The 17,696-nt window shown below is 34.8% G+C and overlaps 1 protein-coding gene across 3 annotated transcripts in view; it reads left to right on the top strand.

The window, feature by feature from the left end:
• Window positions 1-17,696, top strand: part of SLC9A9 (solute carrier family 9 member A9) — a 147,799-nt gene that overhangs the window by 29,854 nt on the left and 100,249 nt on the right. For all 3 annotated transcript variants that reach the window (XM_085513024.1, XM_015871485.3, XM_085513025.1), the window contains exons 5-6: window positions 3,202-3,317; window positions 10,295-10,400. In XM_085513024.1, coding sequence (XP_085369150.1) covers window positions 3,202-3,317; window positions 10,295-10,400 — 222 coding nt within the window. The remainder of the gene's footprint in view (window positions 1-3,201; window positions 3,318-10,294; window positions 10,401-17,696) is intronic.

The raw sequence follows: 17,696 nt of genomic DNA, 5'->3' as shown, positions 1-17,696 counted from the left end.
TTCCCAGCTGTCTAATTTAATGAATAATGGCTAACGCTAAGCAAGGAGAAGCAGCTTGTAGGCACTAGAAGCCTGGAGTCTCTCTATGGCTCTCTCTTTAATGAAAATGAAGAAGGTTAACCAGATGGAGCAGGAGTTTAAATCTGAGGCTCACATGCCATAAGTATCAGAGAGCTGTGGAAAAAGGGAATGCAAAGTGGAACTATCCCTTTTTCATTCATCTCTGACCTCTGTGCCAGCAACTCTCTCACAGACTTCTATGGCAAGATGGGTCATTCAGTAGTTTGGGAATGCAAAAAGATTTTTGAATGAGCAGTACCTTCATTACATAGTGCTGGAAAAGCCTCCTTCACCCCTCAAAGACTGGTAAGGAATTAAGGAGCTTTTCTGATGAAAATAAAGTATAGCAGCTCTCTCTGCAGCAGCTCTGAAGATTCCTATGCTCAACATAAGAGTCTTGTGCCTAAGTCTCTTCTTAGATCTGTTGCTTATATTCTTTTTGTTCCATGGAACTATACATGCTTTTTCACTATGAGAAATAAAGAAGAATGATATCTCAAGTGACCAATAAAGAGTTCTAAATGGTGCTTATTTCACAGTGTAAATTCCAAATATAGACTTACATGTAGAAAATGGCAGTTACTTTATACTGTTTATTATCAGAGAAGTATTGCTCAGGGCACAGAGAGAAAGGTCTCCTAGCTGAAGGGGCATCCACTTTCCCAAAGAATCTACAAAATTAAACTAGATTAGAAACATGATCTAAGAAGTATATGAATTATGTTGCAAGTATATTTTATAGGCACATTTCAAAGCTATATTGGAAATGAGGGTTATGTTGGTTGCAGCTGGGCTTCTATTTTCTTTATCGAGCCCTGGAGATCTCAGTTCTGATGCAAAAATTAGCATTATAGATTAGTAACAAAGATTATTTGACAGGTAGAAACTGGAAAAACGGAAGTATAGTTTTATATTGTTTGTTAACTTGGTCTGTGTTAATAGCTTACTCTTTGTAAACAGTGTGCACTGGACTGGGAATGCATTCCAGTGGGAAAGAAACATTCTGGAGGAAATTCAAGAGTACTAGCATCTTATTTATAACTTTAGAACTGATATTTTAATAATACGTTTATTTTAAACATATACTAAATGGACTGTGGAAGATAATTAAGGCAATTGGATTTGCTGAAACTTGGTGGATGTAAAAATAACATCACAAATGAAAACAGATCTAAAAATTATTAAGACTATTTTTTTTTTAGTTTGCAGTTTATAACAGCAACAGGAAAGCCAGCAGAGGGTGTTTCCTGTTTAATAATAATGGATTAATATGCCGATGTCACTGGCGTCTACTTTTTCCCTTGGATTTCCATTTAGAGCAGTTATGTTGTGCAGCATCTTATGATTTTTAATGTCACTGTAGTTGGAAGGTTAAATATCCAGTTGAGATCTCAGTTTTAAATGTATAGTGGAAAACCCACACTAGATTAATTATTTCTCTAAAGAGATTTGTTGTTAACATTTGTCATAGATAAATTGCTTTATTTATATTTCTCTGCACTAGTCTGTATCACCTGAACAATCTCTATCAGCTAATACAATATTAAAGCAAGGCTGACATTTTTGAATAAAAAAAAATTTGAGTAAAAATTTATCTGGGATGCATGGGGTTAGAGCTTAGCCTTGGTTTGAGCATTCCAAGCTACAGAGTAACTTCTGTGATTTAAAAGGATATTTTCTTAGTTCTAACCTCCAAAGTTTAGAAAAGGACCTGATTTCTAATGGAGAATAACTGAAGTATTTTTATTTAAAGCGTAAATCTGAAAAAACCAATCACGTTACGTGCTCGTTGTGATACATATAGATGATAAATGCAATGACAATAAAATTTATTAATAGCAAGCAGATGTGAACTATGACAAATTTACTAAGTGATTTTCCATAGAGCAAAATCTTACCCACTGTTAAATTAATTCTACAAACATCAGAGAAGTTACTCCAGTTTAGAAGTCCACTTTGATTTCTGCTTTTCAAAATAGCCTCTAAGCCAAACTTCTTGTGTAGTCTGGAGAGATGATAAGAAACTGAATTTTGAGTAGAAAGTGACAATTGAAAATGAAAGAAATGTGTTCTATAAGGTTAGAAGTGCTTTTTTTCCTTCTTTTTTCTCACTCAGAGAAACCGCTCTGAGCGATGATTAATGATCACTGAATAATGAGCAGCCTTTATTAAAAACATACGGCTTTTAAAGAAAAGATTAACAACTAAGTTTTAAAAGTTCATTCATAATATGAAAGGATTTGGGTCCGTGTTTTCAAATGTGCCCAGTGGGTGAGGTGCAAGTACAGATTCTTTGGATTCATTTAAGCCAGCAGTTTCTCACACAGACCAAAAATGCTTCCGACCACTGGGGAATTCTGTGATGACCCTTTTCCCTATTTTTAGGTTTTTGCAGCTGAAAATTTGCTCAGTCAAACAGCATTACTGCGCTTTTTATATCAGTTGTAGTTTCTATAGTTTCCATGAAAATAAGTAGGAGCCATTACTTTTAAAGTAGTCTACATATTAACTAGATAAAAATATACAATTAAAAAAAAAATCTACTACAGGTTTTAACATCTCTGACATTACTGAATTATATGAACCACTGGTAACACTTTGTGTGAACCTATGGGAGATTTAGCAGTGCAATTTGAAGTGTGACTTTGTTGCCTCACTGTCACTGAGCTGTAAAACGTCTGCCTCATTTAGAGACTCATTGGGAATTTTGAATACAACATTTAAAAGCTGACGGCAATGAAGATGATCAATTTAGAAATGTCAGAAAAACCACACAGCTGATTTGTGCTGTCTTTGTGTAAAGGCTCTATAACATTAGGCAAATCAGTCTTGATAATGTCTTTTTAAGCTTACATTATCTTTCCTTCTGAAAAATAAACAGCTTGAAGTATTGTCCTCTGCTAACAGCAGAGGGCAATTATTCATAAAAGTCTTTGCATTTGAACTGTCTATGAAGTTTGATATGCTGCTGAAATAGTTTAATAGGAAATAGAATTCATATGACAGTAGTTTATGTTCATAATTCAAATGGTATGATTATTTAAAAGAAGCTGAAGAGAACAAGAAACTGCTTAATACTGTGCAACTAGCATGAGCATTACATACTGTGTCTTAATGACTATCTCATCTTTCCTATGACAGCTTGATAATGTATGGTTTTGTGAAGGCCATGGTACACATTGGCCAGTTAAAAGAATGGGAATTCCATTTCACCGACTGTTTATTTTTTGGATCACTAATGTCTGCCACAGATCCAGGTAAGAGTTATTGCTTTCAAAACTCAGAAGATCAAATAAGAAAATAATGTCTGTATATGCCATCAAAATGTTTAAAGTGTCAGTTCTTTTTGATTGTGATTCCTAAAATTGATTAATATCTGATATTCTGATTAGCATAAGACAAAGTGCCTCCAAAGGTCCCTAGCACAAATAGTTCTAGTAATTGGTTTACCTATGTTAAGTTCACAAACATTATAAATGCAGTGCTGAAGTGACTGAAGTAATGTTTTTCTCCTGTTCTCAAGACACCTATCTGTTTATTGCTGGGCCTGGTGCACACCAGGGTTGGCCTTTGGGCTGCCAGAGCATAGTGCTGGCTCAGGTTCAACTTGCTGTCAACCACAACCCTCAGATCCCTTCCCGTGGGGTTGCTCTCCAGCATCTCATCCTCCACTCTTTGCATACATCCAGGGATGCCCCATCACAGGTGCAGAATCTGGCACTTAGTCTTGCTAAATTTTATAAAGTTGGTGATTGCCCAGATTTGTCAAGATCTGTCTACAAGGCTTCTCGGCCCCCAAGTGAATCAACAGCTCCTCCTAATTTAGTATCATCTGCAGACTTAGTATGCATTCAAGTCCTGCATCCAGATCATTTATAAAATGTGTGATCTAACCCAGTTTAAAGATATAGGGAACTTGCTTCCAGATCTCACTGTATAAATATTTTTGTAAGGGATAAGCTTAAAATTTGAATGCATCATTGCATGGTAAATACAATTCTGAAAAGATAGAGGCCAACATGTTGACCTGAGCTTGCAGATGTTAGATTTAAAGCCTAAAGTTACAGTAAGTATCCAAGTGTGAGAGAAATAGATACAAAACTTGAGTTTGAAGTTTGGAGTTTTAAAATGAGAAAAACATTTAGATTCAGAGAGAATTCCGGAACTCTTACTAACCACCTTAATAATTAAAGCAGTGCTGACCTCAAAGTTATTCATAGTCTTAGCAAGTTTTTGTTACATAGAATATGTTTATCCTGAGCACCAGAATAAAGTACTGCTTTTTGCATCGCTGGAAAGACAGTGAAAAAGGAGATGAAAAGATAATGTTCTAATATCTTATATACAATACAGAAAAAGATCTAGGCTCCCTGGTGGACAACAGATTAGCCATGAGCCAGCATTTTTCACCCACTCTGTATACTATCTGGGATTACTCTGACCCAAATGCAAAACACTTTGCTATGTTGGACCTCATTAGCTTCACATGGACCCACAACTCAAGGTTACTGAGGTCCCTCTGGATGGCATCTCTTCTTTCTAATGCTTGGCGTCATCAGCAAACTTGTTGAGGTTTCATTCAAGTGCAACTTGAATACTGTGTCCAGTTCAGAGCTCCTCAGTTCAAGAGAGACAGGGAACCACTGAAGAGAGTACAGCAGAGGGCTACAAAAATGACAGGAGACTGAAGCATCTCCCATATGTGGGAGGGCTGTGAGACCTGAGGCTGTTCAGCGTGAAGAGTGAGAGGGAACCTTATCAATAATTACAAACATCTAAAGAGTGAGAGTCAAGTGGATGGGGGCAGACTGTTTTTTTCAGTCATGTGCAGCAACAGGACAAGGGGCAATGAGTACAAACTGGAACACATTAAATTTTATATGAACATGAGAATAATATTATTTACTGTGAGTGACAGACCACTGGAACAAGCTACCCAGAGAGGCTTTGGAGTCTCCTTCCCTGGAGATATTAAAATCTACCTGAAACTTTTTTGCACAACCCACTCTAGGAAAGCTGCTTTAGTAGGTTCACTACATTCCTGTGATTCTGTGAATACCATGTGAAAGAAATAAGTAAAAAGAATAGAAATGTACACTAGATTTTTGCAAAATTTCCAGTTTAGTATATAAAGGAGGTGGAACAAAAGGCATTTTATGACGCACATGGCATGCTGTGTTACTGTTAACTATTCCTGACAAGCTTCTCTAAGAAATGTGTGAAAAATCTTTCAAATTCACAGTTATTAGAAGAAGCAATAAAAAGCAACATTGTTCCACAAATTTGTTCCATTCATTAAATAAAACCTCAATATTTAACAAAAGACTTTGACAGCTTGTAATTTATCATTCTGATGGCTTAAAAATATCATGTAAAACAATTTATTTGTTGTTGTAAGACTGCTGTAAAAGCTGCATCAAATTGTTATTCTCAAATTAAATGAAACATCCAATATGCTGCCACTTATAAAACCACGCAACTACTTTAATAATATTCAGCCCATGATTGGAGCCCATCCTCTCAGCAAGAGAAGAACACAGAAACTAAAAGCACAAATTAAACATGAGGCAAATAATTGCTTCTGGAATAAAAGGTTGCTTAAAGCATCTGAGTACATTTCTTGATTGTACTATGAATAGAGTTGTATAGCTGGCTTATTTTTTTTCCCATTTTCCATTCCAACTCTATTTAGATCCCCAAATGTTGATTTATAAAGAGATATGTATAAGAAACACAGTGATTTTGATTATAATAGTGTTAAATCACCACTGAATAATCTAGAATAGTCATGAGAGGGGAAAAAAAAAAGAAAAAGGAAAAAAAAAAAAAAAAAAAGTAGATAGAAACTCTTTTACTGGAAGGAAGAAGTAATGAGAACTACTTTTCCCAGCTTATAACTCCAGTTGTGAAAACATCTAGTTGGATAAACTATTAACTGCATCAGCTATTAAAGCTATTTTTAATTATACTTCCTATACTCTTCTATAAAGAGTGCTTGTGTCCAAGTGTTGTTTGAATGTTCAGTCTTTCCATTGTCTATTTACAATATTTTAAGCTGTTACATGTTAAAGTAATCTTACCAGTGAATTTCTAACCCACACCTTATAGGAATTTACATGAATATTTTTGCTTAGAATGGCAGACATTCTACATTTTGAAGTATAGACTGTTATCCCTAAATGTCTGTCATACTTACAGATGTCCCAAAAAACCTCAGCTTACTAGAACAAAGTAGAAACTTCACAAAACAAACCCAGGTTGCTTTCAAGTGAATCACTCATTAAAGAAATAAATAAATAAATAAATAAATAAATAATCTCCATCCAATATTTTTTCATTTTCATCAGAAAGACCTCATGTGAGAGATTTAATTTTTGAGAAACAGGATTTTAGAAGTGCATAAGATTCATCTTTCATTTGTCTTTAAAAAGTCAAACTGATACATATGGTTTTCTTCATTCTGATCAACAGGTATCATTTGTCACATATTTGGTGAAATAATGTCTTCTTGTGATTTAATCTACTTAAATTTTTATTAAACTTAGATTTATTAAATCTGCACAAATTTTGTTATTGCAATGTTTTCACTGTTGATAGGATTTTCTTTGTGTTATTTTTTCATTTTATTTCTAATATAACCTAACTCTGGAGGGTGAAAGGTTTTTTGTTGTGATTCTTTCAGAAAGGATGGAGCAGTTGTTTATCTCTGCATTCTGGTACATGGCATCATTCATCAGGTGCAGCTAAAAGGCTGCAGAATGGTGCTGATGTGGGGAGTGGAGTGCCAGCTCCAGCTGAGTGAAATGAAAATGCTTCATGTGTGAGCATGGAAAAGGTTATTCTGCCATCAATTGTCCTCCACTGTCAAAAGTTAGATGCAGCAGTGAGTCCCAGAAACAGGCTGCTTCAGGGCAGCAGTAGTTGTAATAGAATAAATAATGTAAATGACAGAACAAGACTGACAGATCAACAAAAAAATTGACTTCTGCCTTTGCCACTAAAAAAGTAACTGGAAAGTACAGCTTTGGCAGTTTGTCTACATTGTTGTTATTAACATATTCTGCTCAGTGACCTTCCAGTCCAAAGACATTTAACATATCATTAGCACTTATATATATATAAATATATGTATTTCAACCAGAGAAAAGAGATTTGCCTTCACAAGGTTTGCTGAAGCACAGCTATTTCTGAGCTACATGAACTCCCTTACCTTTTGTCATATTGATAATCATGAGGCACTTTTCTATTTGAAGTTACTATGGTTACAGCTGAACCTAGCATGTGAGAGTTACAATTCTGTTGTCATTGATAAAATCGGATATTTATTGGAAAGAGCAGTTCTTGCTTCACACAAAATCAGAGGATTTTGCATTAAAAAAAAACAACAACACAGAACACTGTTTATAAATACAGCAAGATAATACATTTTTGCACTGGTTAAATAAGCCTATTTATAAACATGTTTTTAATTAACGTATTTTAATGCTTTCTTCTTGTTCACCCCTGAACTAATCCATGAGTGGTGCGATGGATTAGTAGAGAAAGAAGTCTATAATTAAAATTGGAATTGCTAATTTTAAAGGAAACTTGATGGGAGACTTAAGTGAGACACCTCTCATTTTCTTTACAGTTGATAGACCATGAGATATTAATTTTTCTATTCAGAATATGAAGGCAGTATAATTCCGAAACCTTATATAATGGTCACATTTATTTTCTGAGTTTCCTTGTTCTTTTCAAATACAAAACAAAGACACATTAATCTTAGATTGTTGAAATTTGCTGATATTTCAGTTACACATTTTTCAGCTATATTTTTTACAGCTAAGAGCAAGTAAATGTTTCTATATATGCCAAAGGATATCATCCACAAACCAGTTCTACAGATATCAATTCTGAGTTGGGTACAACCAAAAACATGCTACGTTTAGCATCTAACAGATGTCACCTCAGTCTGAGGAATCAAGGAAGACAAGTATCATGTTCCTGCTGGAACAAGTGCTGAACAAATCTTAGATGCTTCATTATTTCAGGTTTCCTATCACCACTTTTTAAAATAAAGTTCACTATCCTTTCCAAGTCAGGAGCTCTGATACACGTTTTTTCTGTTTGTGAAAATTGTCTACCAGCACAAAAAATGTTTGGCTGCTGCCATTCTAATCATCTAGTTCTTTACCTGCCCCTTTTTTCTTTCTCTCTGTCTTATATGCCTAATATGAAGTAAGAGTCCAAGAGTGGTTCTACTGCTAAAGGAAACATCTGTCTAGTGAATTATACAAGACTTAGAGTAGTTACTACATAAAAACCAAGGCCTACCTACCGCCCCTTCAGAAAACCAAGGAAGCCACATTTACTGCAATGTAGTATTGAAACACTAAGTATCTTTACTTGGGTATGAAACTTCTCACAGATTCAGTACGTTTCTGTGCTATATAAAGACAAATATTCAAGTTTTAAATTCATTCTCTTAAGAACTTTCATCAGACAAAGCATGATGTGTTTTCGACAACATCCACTCACAGATAATTCATAGACATGGTATTATTTTACCTACAGGGCAATTTAAATTAACTTTTTTCCCTTTATTGAGTATTAACATGCCCATTCTGAAGTATATTTGTAGATTCTCATACACAAATTAGTCAAATGTGTTGTTGATTAAATGACTAGATGGTGTTTGGCAAAACAAAGTGAAAATGTTATACTGAATTCTTAAAAGTGCTGGGTGTGATTCTTGCAACAGTTTAAAATCAACATTAAATTCTATATTTAGGAATAATCGATGGAAGAGGAGAAATCAGCACGTACTAATGAAAAGAATTTTAAGTTTATAGTCTGAAAATGAGTAATTGAGACAGATACATGGGGGGGGAAAAAGAAAAAAAAGGGAAAAGGGTTTATAAAAATATGTTCTTTTGCTATCATTTGAAAAGATCTGTAATTAGATTTTTGGAGTAGAGTTGGGAGTGAATGAGAATATTCTGCTTTGAAAATTAAAAAAAAAAAAAAAAAAGCATTGGTTTCAGAGGAAGCAAGAGGAAGGAGAGAAATGTGTAGAGATCTAATTTACTTGACCTGCTCTACTTAAACAACAACAGAATGCTAGGCTTCAAGCACTATTTTTTTTTTTTCCCCTTCTAGCATTTTTGGAAGAACTATTAATGTAAGCCCAAAGCAATTAACTAATGAGCAAAAGCTGGAAGTGACAAAGTGTTTTAGAGAATAAGTCTGTTATTACACTAATGACTTCAGAGAATGGGAGGCTAAATTGGATCCACATTTAGCACATTAAAGCTGTATCACCTAATCAAGCAAGAATCTGAATATAGATATACACAGAATATCCTGGGCTTTGGTGTTTTGTTTTTGTTTGTTGGGTTTTTTTTCCCCCAGTTTAGAGATTTTGCATTGCTAGGTAGGTCTAGGAAGAGATTGTGGTCACCTGTTTACAGGTTAGAAGACTGTGAAATAAGGTAACTCAGGTGCCCTTTAAAATATATAGGACTTTGATACCAAATATAAAACAAGTATCTAAATACCCTTACAAATGTGTGCCTAAGTGATTTGCCCACCAATCTTAAATTTGACACCGTTTTTTTCTAATGTAAGAGAATGTTAAAAGTCAAATATAGCATATCACTATAGTAGAGTAGAAAGAAGCTTAAATTGATTGAAGGAACTTTAAAATGGGTTGTAAGTAGCAGTTGTCCTAATCTGGACGAGCAGGCTTCCTGGCTACGAATGTGTTGCACTTGAAGCAAAAGTGGTTGTATTTTTGCTAGGACAGGATGCAGAGTTATTTTTTCCTTTGAGTGTTTCTCAATAAATACGCATTACAGATAGATAAACATTACCATAAGCATCTTAAAGTACGCAAATCACTACTCTCATCACCCACAAAGCCAATGTCAAAACCTAAGTATTTTCAACATCCTTGTCACTCTCTGTCAACAACACCTACGTCCCTTGTGCACAGTAAAGTATGATGTGATGTTTTCAATTGTGTGTGATTCAATTGTGTGTGTAATAAGGGAAGTATTTTCCCTTAATAAATACATAGAGTTACCAGATTTAAGGATATTATATATATCTCCATTAGTCGCTTTTAAGTTATTAATCCTACAGGTAGTGAATCAAACTAGACTTTCCAAAACCCAAATACTAACATTGCTTTTTTTCTTGAACTTCCAGAGGAATATGAAAATAAGAAATCCACTGTTTTGTCTCCATACAGTGACAGTCCTTGCTATTTTCAATGAGCTGCACGTGGATACAGATTTGTACACACTGCTGTTTGGAGAAAGTGTCCTAAATGATGCTGTAGCTATTGTGCTGACATAGTAAGTACAGCCACTTCAATTCTTTGCTTGATGAGGTAATTACAAGCTTTAATTGATGATATAGTTCTCCACAAATTGATATAGTTCATGCAAGTGCAGGTACACAGCATTTGAAGTTTTTATTATAGAGATATTTTTCTGGAGTTTTTCCTCATTTGTTAAAGACTAGAATTCCAATATCTTCCAAGGCAATTTTTTACCCATAATGTAATTTTATTTTTCATTTTCCTCATTTTAGAAAGCAGTATATTCTGAAAAATATGAAAATTTAATTTACCATGTGTAACAGTCAACACAATAGAACAGCAGTACAGGAGATGTAGTGACAAAAGGAAGAGCGTGATGGAAATGTGTTACAAAGGGGGAAAAAAAAAGTGTTCATCTATCTCTGAAGATCTAGGCTTGCAGGCAACCCCACAAGGGAGGGAAAAAATAAGTTTAAAAATTAGCATTTCTATTTATCATTCTCCATCTTCAATTATAAGCCTTGTTACATTTACTTACACTAAACAACTTGTATTTATTTTAGAGCAAGAATATTATTTTCAAACACTGCCAGATGTCTGAGCACGTCTGCCACATTCAGTGATTGTGGATGGAATGTGTCATGTAGCAAAGCATTAAGTAGGTCAGACAATAAAATGCACAAAAGGAAAACTAAGCAAAGAATGGAAACTTCACTAGAGATAACAGATAGAAAAGTAACCATTAAAAGCTGCTGTTGAAATTGGAGAGATGCATGTACATGACCAGAACTCTTGAAATTGTTTACTGTTATTAATTTGGTTTTGTTTAATAGAGACCTAGGCATGTATAGCTCATTTGGACTCTTCATCTCAAGGTACAAGGCGCACAGACCACAGAAAAGTTAGTTACAAGCAGCTCAAACCCAGAATCTCTTAAGTGTGCCTGATTTTCTGTGCCTGTGATGTCAAAGCACATTGATCTGTTCAGCAGTGAAACTCAACTGCAAAGCAAAACTAGGAAAAAAATACTATCAGATGGTATGTGATTCATGGGTTTCTAACCTCTGCTCTTTCATGTACTGAGATCTTGGTTAGGACTCTCTGCCTGTAAACTGATAGCGAAATCAACAAGGAAGATGTCTGCTACAAACGCTGGTTATCTTCTGATGTCTTTGCCGTACATGGAATATTAGAAATTTTTTTTCCTAAAGAATCTCTTGTCACTGAAAAATTATTGCAGTGCCTGTATATCCAGTGTGAATAATATACTTTGACTTCTCTAATAGATTTAGTAATTTGCAGAGACTGAAGAGATCTTATGTCATGATCAGTTTTACATTTCATTAATTTCTGGCTTAAATAATAAGTTTCTGCAAACGCCTTGTTTCTGCAACCTAAAATGAACTTCCTTTCTGTAGCTTTTTAATTAAAACTGCACTATTAATAATCTCAGTTTCAGTGTTTTAATACCCTTGTAAACCAAACTGAGTTTAAGTGAGAATATTATTTTTCTGTTGCTGTCAAAGAACAGCTACCTTTTTTATCTGTAACACATAACACTCTTCAGGATGGTGCAAACACAGTGTATTCATAATTATACTGATAAGGGACTTCTTAAAAAGGTGTGAGAACAATATTTACTAATGCAGAAAAGCAATAACAAGTGATGTTGTATACTGTGGTAAACAAAAGACAGAATAAGAGTACACTGTGTGTTTCATCAATTAACAGAATAACCAAGTTAATGTCTGCAGGAATTACTTGCTACAAAGAAGGGGGTAAAGGAAGGAATCCACATAAAGTTTGGCAGTCAAATTATTTTTATGGCTATCCGCCAACAAGGCAGATATATTTTTATTGATATATATTGATATTGATATGTATTTATATTGATACTTCTCTTTTCCTCCAGCACCTCCCTCAAGCCTCTATTTTTCATGCGCTGTATGTCATTAAGTTTAAAAACAGCAGCAATGGGACCAGTTACCCTACATTTCACATTTCCAAAATACAAAATAAGTAATTCGAAATCCTTTTTCATGTAAAGGATTCAAGGTATTTAAGAAAAACAATAACAAAAATAACCATACTCACTAGGTCACTAAACATGCCTGCTTTTGTGCAGAAAAACATATATGAACAATTATGCCATGAATATTTACTATGTACTTTGTTTTCCAGAAAATGAACTTCAGCACCTCTGCTTTCTCTATTTACAGCATATGCTTTATCTGTTGAAGTAGTTTATGTATGCTAAAATTAAAACAAGCAAACAAGACATACATGAGAAGATAAAATATTTGAGCTACTCTTGAGTTCATTTAAATATGCTAAATATAGTTTTTGAGTTTAGAGAGAGTTTCACAATTTGGAATTTAATTTTAAACAACAGATCATGGCAACATTTTAAGAAAGCTGTATGATGCTGCTTTCAAGGTAATATATTTCTTTCATAGATTTTGGACCCAGGAATGTTTATCATTGCTGAGGAATGTTAATGGTACTGTACAGACAAATGTAATTAGCTGTTTGTGTGCCTGGGCACTTACTAGCTGTGGAACACATTCTAAAGATTCTAACTTCAGTTGGAGTTATGTGATGAAGACTGTTGAATCTGGTTGAAAATTAGTAATTTAGTAATATTTGGAGGCAGATTCTGAAGACTAAACTTTTATTTCACTTTCACTCCTTTTCATTGTTCTCTCTTTTTACATCACTTGTTGAATTAAACAGTCGCATATATTTTGAATGCACATGCTGTAGCTTTTGAATTCACATAGTTTTTGTTCCACTGCATAAGAATCTGCTGAATAAAGTGTGTAAGATGTTGTTGAAACAGCACTAAATAGCTTGAGATGTGGCAGAAATGTAGCTGAACAGGTCATTAGAACTGAGATAATATATTTAGTGTAACTACTTAATCTTTCTCGTGCTGAGCAGACTCTGAGTGCAGGATGTGGGAAGCACTAATGAATATTGGTACATTCCCTGCTAATAAATTTTCTAGGAGAACATTGCACGATAAATGTTTCCATTGTAATCAATGTCAGAAATGTTTGTATCATCATTACACAAAAGACATGCCTCCATTTCTCCACTGGTTCTTATTCTATTTCTTGCTCAGTGTACCTGATGGGTTTCTTTCCTTTCCAAGAGTAAGTAATAGTATAGAAATCACAAGGCATTTTAGCTAGTATGAATAACAAAACAAGGGATCAGCATACGACACTGTGTTTCTTTTTTTTTTTCTATGACACTGTGACATGCAACAAGAAATTGGTTTATTATAGTTCATTTCCCCCCCATTCATAAGTGGGCACTTATCCACACGCAGTTAATAGCTTTAATGTACCCACACATAAAATTGTTCAACCTAGTTCATTCTTTTTCAAAAGTGTATATGCCTCATTCATTGCCAAGAACTGTTCAGAGACACATTCCTGGCCTTGGAAGTAAAGACAGAAAAAGAAGCATCTGTGCCATCAGACAGAGGAGAAATTATTAATACATGCAGCATTTTCCTCCTTTAAGAAAATAAGTAGAATAAATATTTCTAAGGGTGGAAAGAAATGGTGAAGTGGGGATGAAAGACAAAGCTTGAAACTGAACTTATGAAGGCAAAATGTGGACTTTGTAAAGATAGGGCTAGAAAAACAAGCAAGGATGAGAAAAAACAAGATGTAAGAAATCTAGATGTGGTATGCTATGTAAATACAGATGATATTAACACAAAAGCTGTAGACTGTAAACTCATAAGAGGGAAGAAAGCTTGCTCATTCATAGGAATACAGAAGAAAACCTTATTTTACATACAATCTATTTTTTGGTGCAATTTTGTAGAAATTTATGTTGTTTTGAAGAATTGTCTGCTTTTGAAATTCTTATGAAGACTGTGAAAAAGTGCTTATGAAGTGGAAGGAAACTGTGAAAAGCAGAGTAATTAGGTCCACCAGCTCTAACAAACGGTGCATTCTAATCATACGGTGAATCTGAAATCAGGAAAGGAGTGAGATTCTACAAAGGGATTTGTCTCCAGACTCCTTAGAACTGTTGTTAGATAAATAAATTTGGCAGAACTAGAGTTTTTGTGATCTCAGCTTAGCAGTGCCAGGATAGACAGGTGCCTGCTGTGAAACCTGACCTAGAACTTGCAGATCAAAGAACTAGTCCTGCCTCACAATAGTCAGATGAACAGTTACTCTGCTGTACTGATCTGCATGACCCTCAATCACTGACAGATATCTGGGGAATGTGGAAAGTCTGTGAGCTAAATTTCTGAAAAAATGACCAAGCACATAAATGCAGATAAATTACATTTGTGATCATTCCCACAAAGATTCCTAGGAAGTAATGACCATCATTCTGCAGAAGGGAATAAAATAGAGTTTACTGAAAACTTGTAAGAGAGTAAAATGCTGGACAGAAGCTCAGCCAAACATTCTGCTTACTGGTTCCCCTTGGACAAGACAAATTTGGCTACTATTCATACTGCTATTAGAAAACTTACACACCAAGCAGCTACTCAACCAGACAAATAACACAGTAACTGATAAATTAAAACAGTAAGGAGTTAATTGTTCAAAAAGTGAGTGAGTGATTTTAAAAGGTGAATGAGGAATCTTCTTAATCTATTATTTCTATAATAATGAAATTACGGATGCCCATCTGCTCTTTTTACCTTTGAGGGAGGGCTTAGTTCCCTGCTTATTTTGTTGATGATAATTAGAGTTTAACGTCACTGACCATCTGGAACAGGAGATGCAAGCACTGGGAAGCTGACCAAGTTTGCTATTAGCAGGAACTTTAAAAGAGCTGATTTCCTAGAATAGAGGAAATCCTGCATAACATAGTGATGTCTTCTGCTTTCTTTTTTGCCCATGAACCTTACTGCACATAACAGTTGTGTGCTTAAATTAGGAACATTACTGTGGAATTTCTCTAAATTCAGTATGGAAATGTACATTTGGGACATAATGTTTTTAGGAGGTAATTCTCATCACCATATTTCTCTCACTTTCAAATATTTCAAATCCCTATTTCCAATACAAGTTCTGTATTAAAATTCTACTCATTATTATCTCATTATTATGTGATGAAGGTCTCTCTAGTTATAGGCTATTTAATTGGCTCTGTTTTGTTTATGCAGTTTATTTGAATAGGCAGCCTTCAGTTGTGGTCTGTTAAACTAGAATAGATTTCATTAAGAACTGCTATGGAGATTTCCCTCAGGGATGTATGAAAATGTAACTTAGCTCAAATCAGCTGGGAATGTCTGTACTTGTCAAATCCAATCAAATCAGACTAGCTGCAGGTATTTCTGTCCATTAATACACAAACTAATAACATTAAAAAATATGAAATGTAAGCTCAGAATTGCAAATCACATCTAAGAGGCAATTATTTAGATAGATTTTCCACACAAATGACTGAATTGACATCAAAGCTTCATTTCAAAGATCCCTACTGGGAACTCTTCAGAACTGAAGTACACCCTTGTACGAGTCAGCTTGTTTTCTGAGCTCGTCCAGATGTTTCTTTCTTATCCAAATAAACTTTCTCTAGTGAATAAGACGGATTTTCTGAGAAGAAGATAGATAATTACACACAGAGTCTAGTTCCACTTACAGAGACAACTCCTTTAAGAGTTTAAAATGAATGTATTGATGCTATTTTTCTTGAACTGTTCCAAAAGGAAGCTCATCTAGATGAGATGCTGTCTGCAAGAATCTGTCTGGTTCTTGTAGTAGGATCAACTTGTTTTCAAGTCTTCTTAGGTGGGCAGATGGAAGAGAAATATGTGTTGGAAATGTGAGGGGAAGTTGGTACCAACCAACACCTGTTCATTGTTGAAAACCTTTCCAGAAATACAGAAATACAACTCATATACTCTGTTAGACTACACAGTTTGTCTCTAAACTCTTGCTCATGTTTTGAGGAACTAATTCCTACTCTGGGGACTGGCTGGATTAGACCTTCCTTGCAGTGCACTGTCTTGTGATTTTGAGTTAATATACTCTGTCCTACATTAAATGTGATTTTAAAAAACCTCAAGATACAGAGTGATAAGACAAGAAATACGTAAGATCATAATTAAAAAAAATCTACAGTTGCACGGATTTTTTCTTTTTTTTAAGTTGCAAATATAAAAATTGTTTGTGTATTATCAGAAAGTTAAGTGAGGAGAGATTCTGGTCTACCTTGCTCATACAGAAATATGACCATCATTCTCTGTTCGAGGCTTACCAGCTATTGTAGCAAGTGAAGTGCATTTCCCTAAGGTAAATTTCATTCTGCTCATTTGCTATATTTGGTTCACAAGCAGAGCCCTACAATTCAAAATATCCCTAAATCCCTGTCCTCATATATCAAGACAACAAAACATGTAACATGTTTTGTTTCTGACATTATTATTGCCAACATCAAAGCATGCAATTCACATCTGGATTTATTTTAGACTTCCTCATGATAACAGCTGCATTTCTTGTCTTCACTTGGACACATTTTTTAAAATGAAAATTGCCATGGCAACAACTGCGACCATTTATTATAAAGCAATAGAAGTGGAACTAATATCTGTGAGAGAAGCTCTGTTATCAAGATAGTATTTCATTCAGATATCACCAGAGTCATTTTCCCCTAGTCTTTCCTTGGTTTTTTGGGGCTTTTTTGTTGTTGTTGTTTTGTTTTTTGTTAAGAAAAATATAGAAAATATTTTCAATAATGAAATGTAGGTGGGATTGAACAGCTCAGGCGATTATAAAGATTTTCTTCTTTAGATTACTGGCTCATCTCAAATCCAGATTAGCAAGAGCCCAAAATTATCATCTGTTTGGTGAGGCCTTGAAAAAAATTGATCGGGTACTGAGATTTGAAAATCTCGTTCCCATAACAGCTATGATCTCAGCTGCAGCATAGAGACAGCAAACAGTACATGTGAAGGGTATGTATTCACTGAGAGAAAACAGATTTTATCCATCCTTTAAACACACTAATGTCTAATGCAAAGGAAAATTTCATAGGCAGCTTGAAATATTAGCACAAAATACTTCAAAACGAGCTTCAAGACTTTCATTCACCTTAGTTGTAACCTACCGGGTTACCTGTGTTAATAGGCTACGAGCTCCCCTACTGAAAAATGCCTGAAGAGTGTTGCTCCAAATCTCAAGCTACATGTTGTGCCAAGTCTGGGTTGAAGTATGGTCACCCAGTGTATGGTCCACGTGCCTTAGGAATCACAAAGCCTATTTTCTTCACATGTTTCCAAAACAAGGAATAACAGTAAAGTTAGGGAGGCACTGGCATGGGTTGCCCAGAGTGGTGGTGAAAGCCC

The sequence above is a fragment of the Coturnix japonica genome, chromosome 12, assembly GCF_054131305.1.
Source record: "Coturnix japonica strain WE chromosome 12, WE-NBRP24, whole genome shotgun sequence".
Lineage (NCBI taxonomy): Eukaryota > Metazoa > Chordata > Aves > Galliformes > Phasianidae > Coturnix > Coturnix japonica.
The sequence above is the reverse complement of the archived record's forward strand: the minus strand, read 5'-3'. Positions and strand labels throughout refer to the sequence as shown.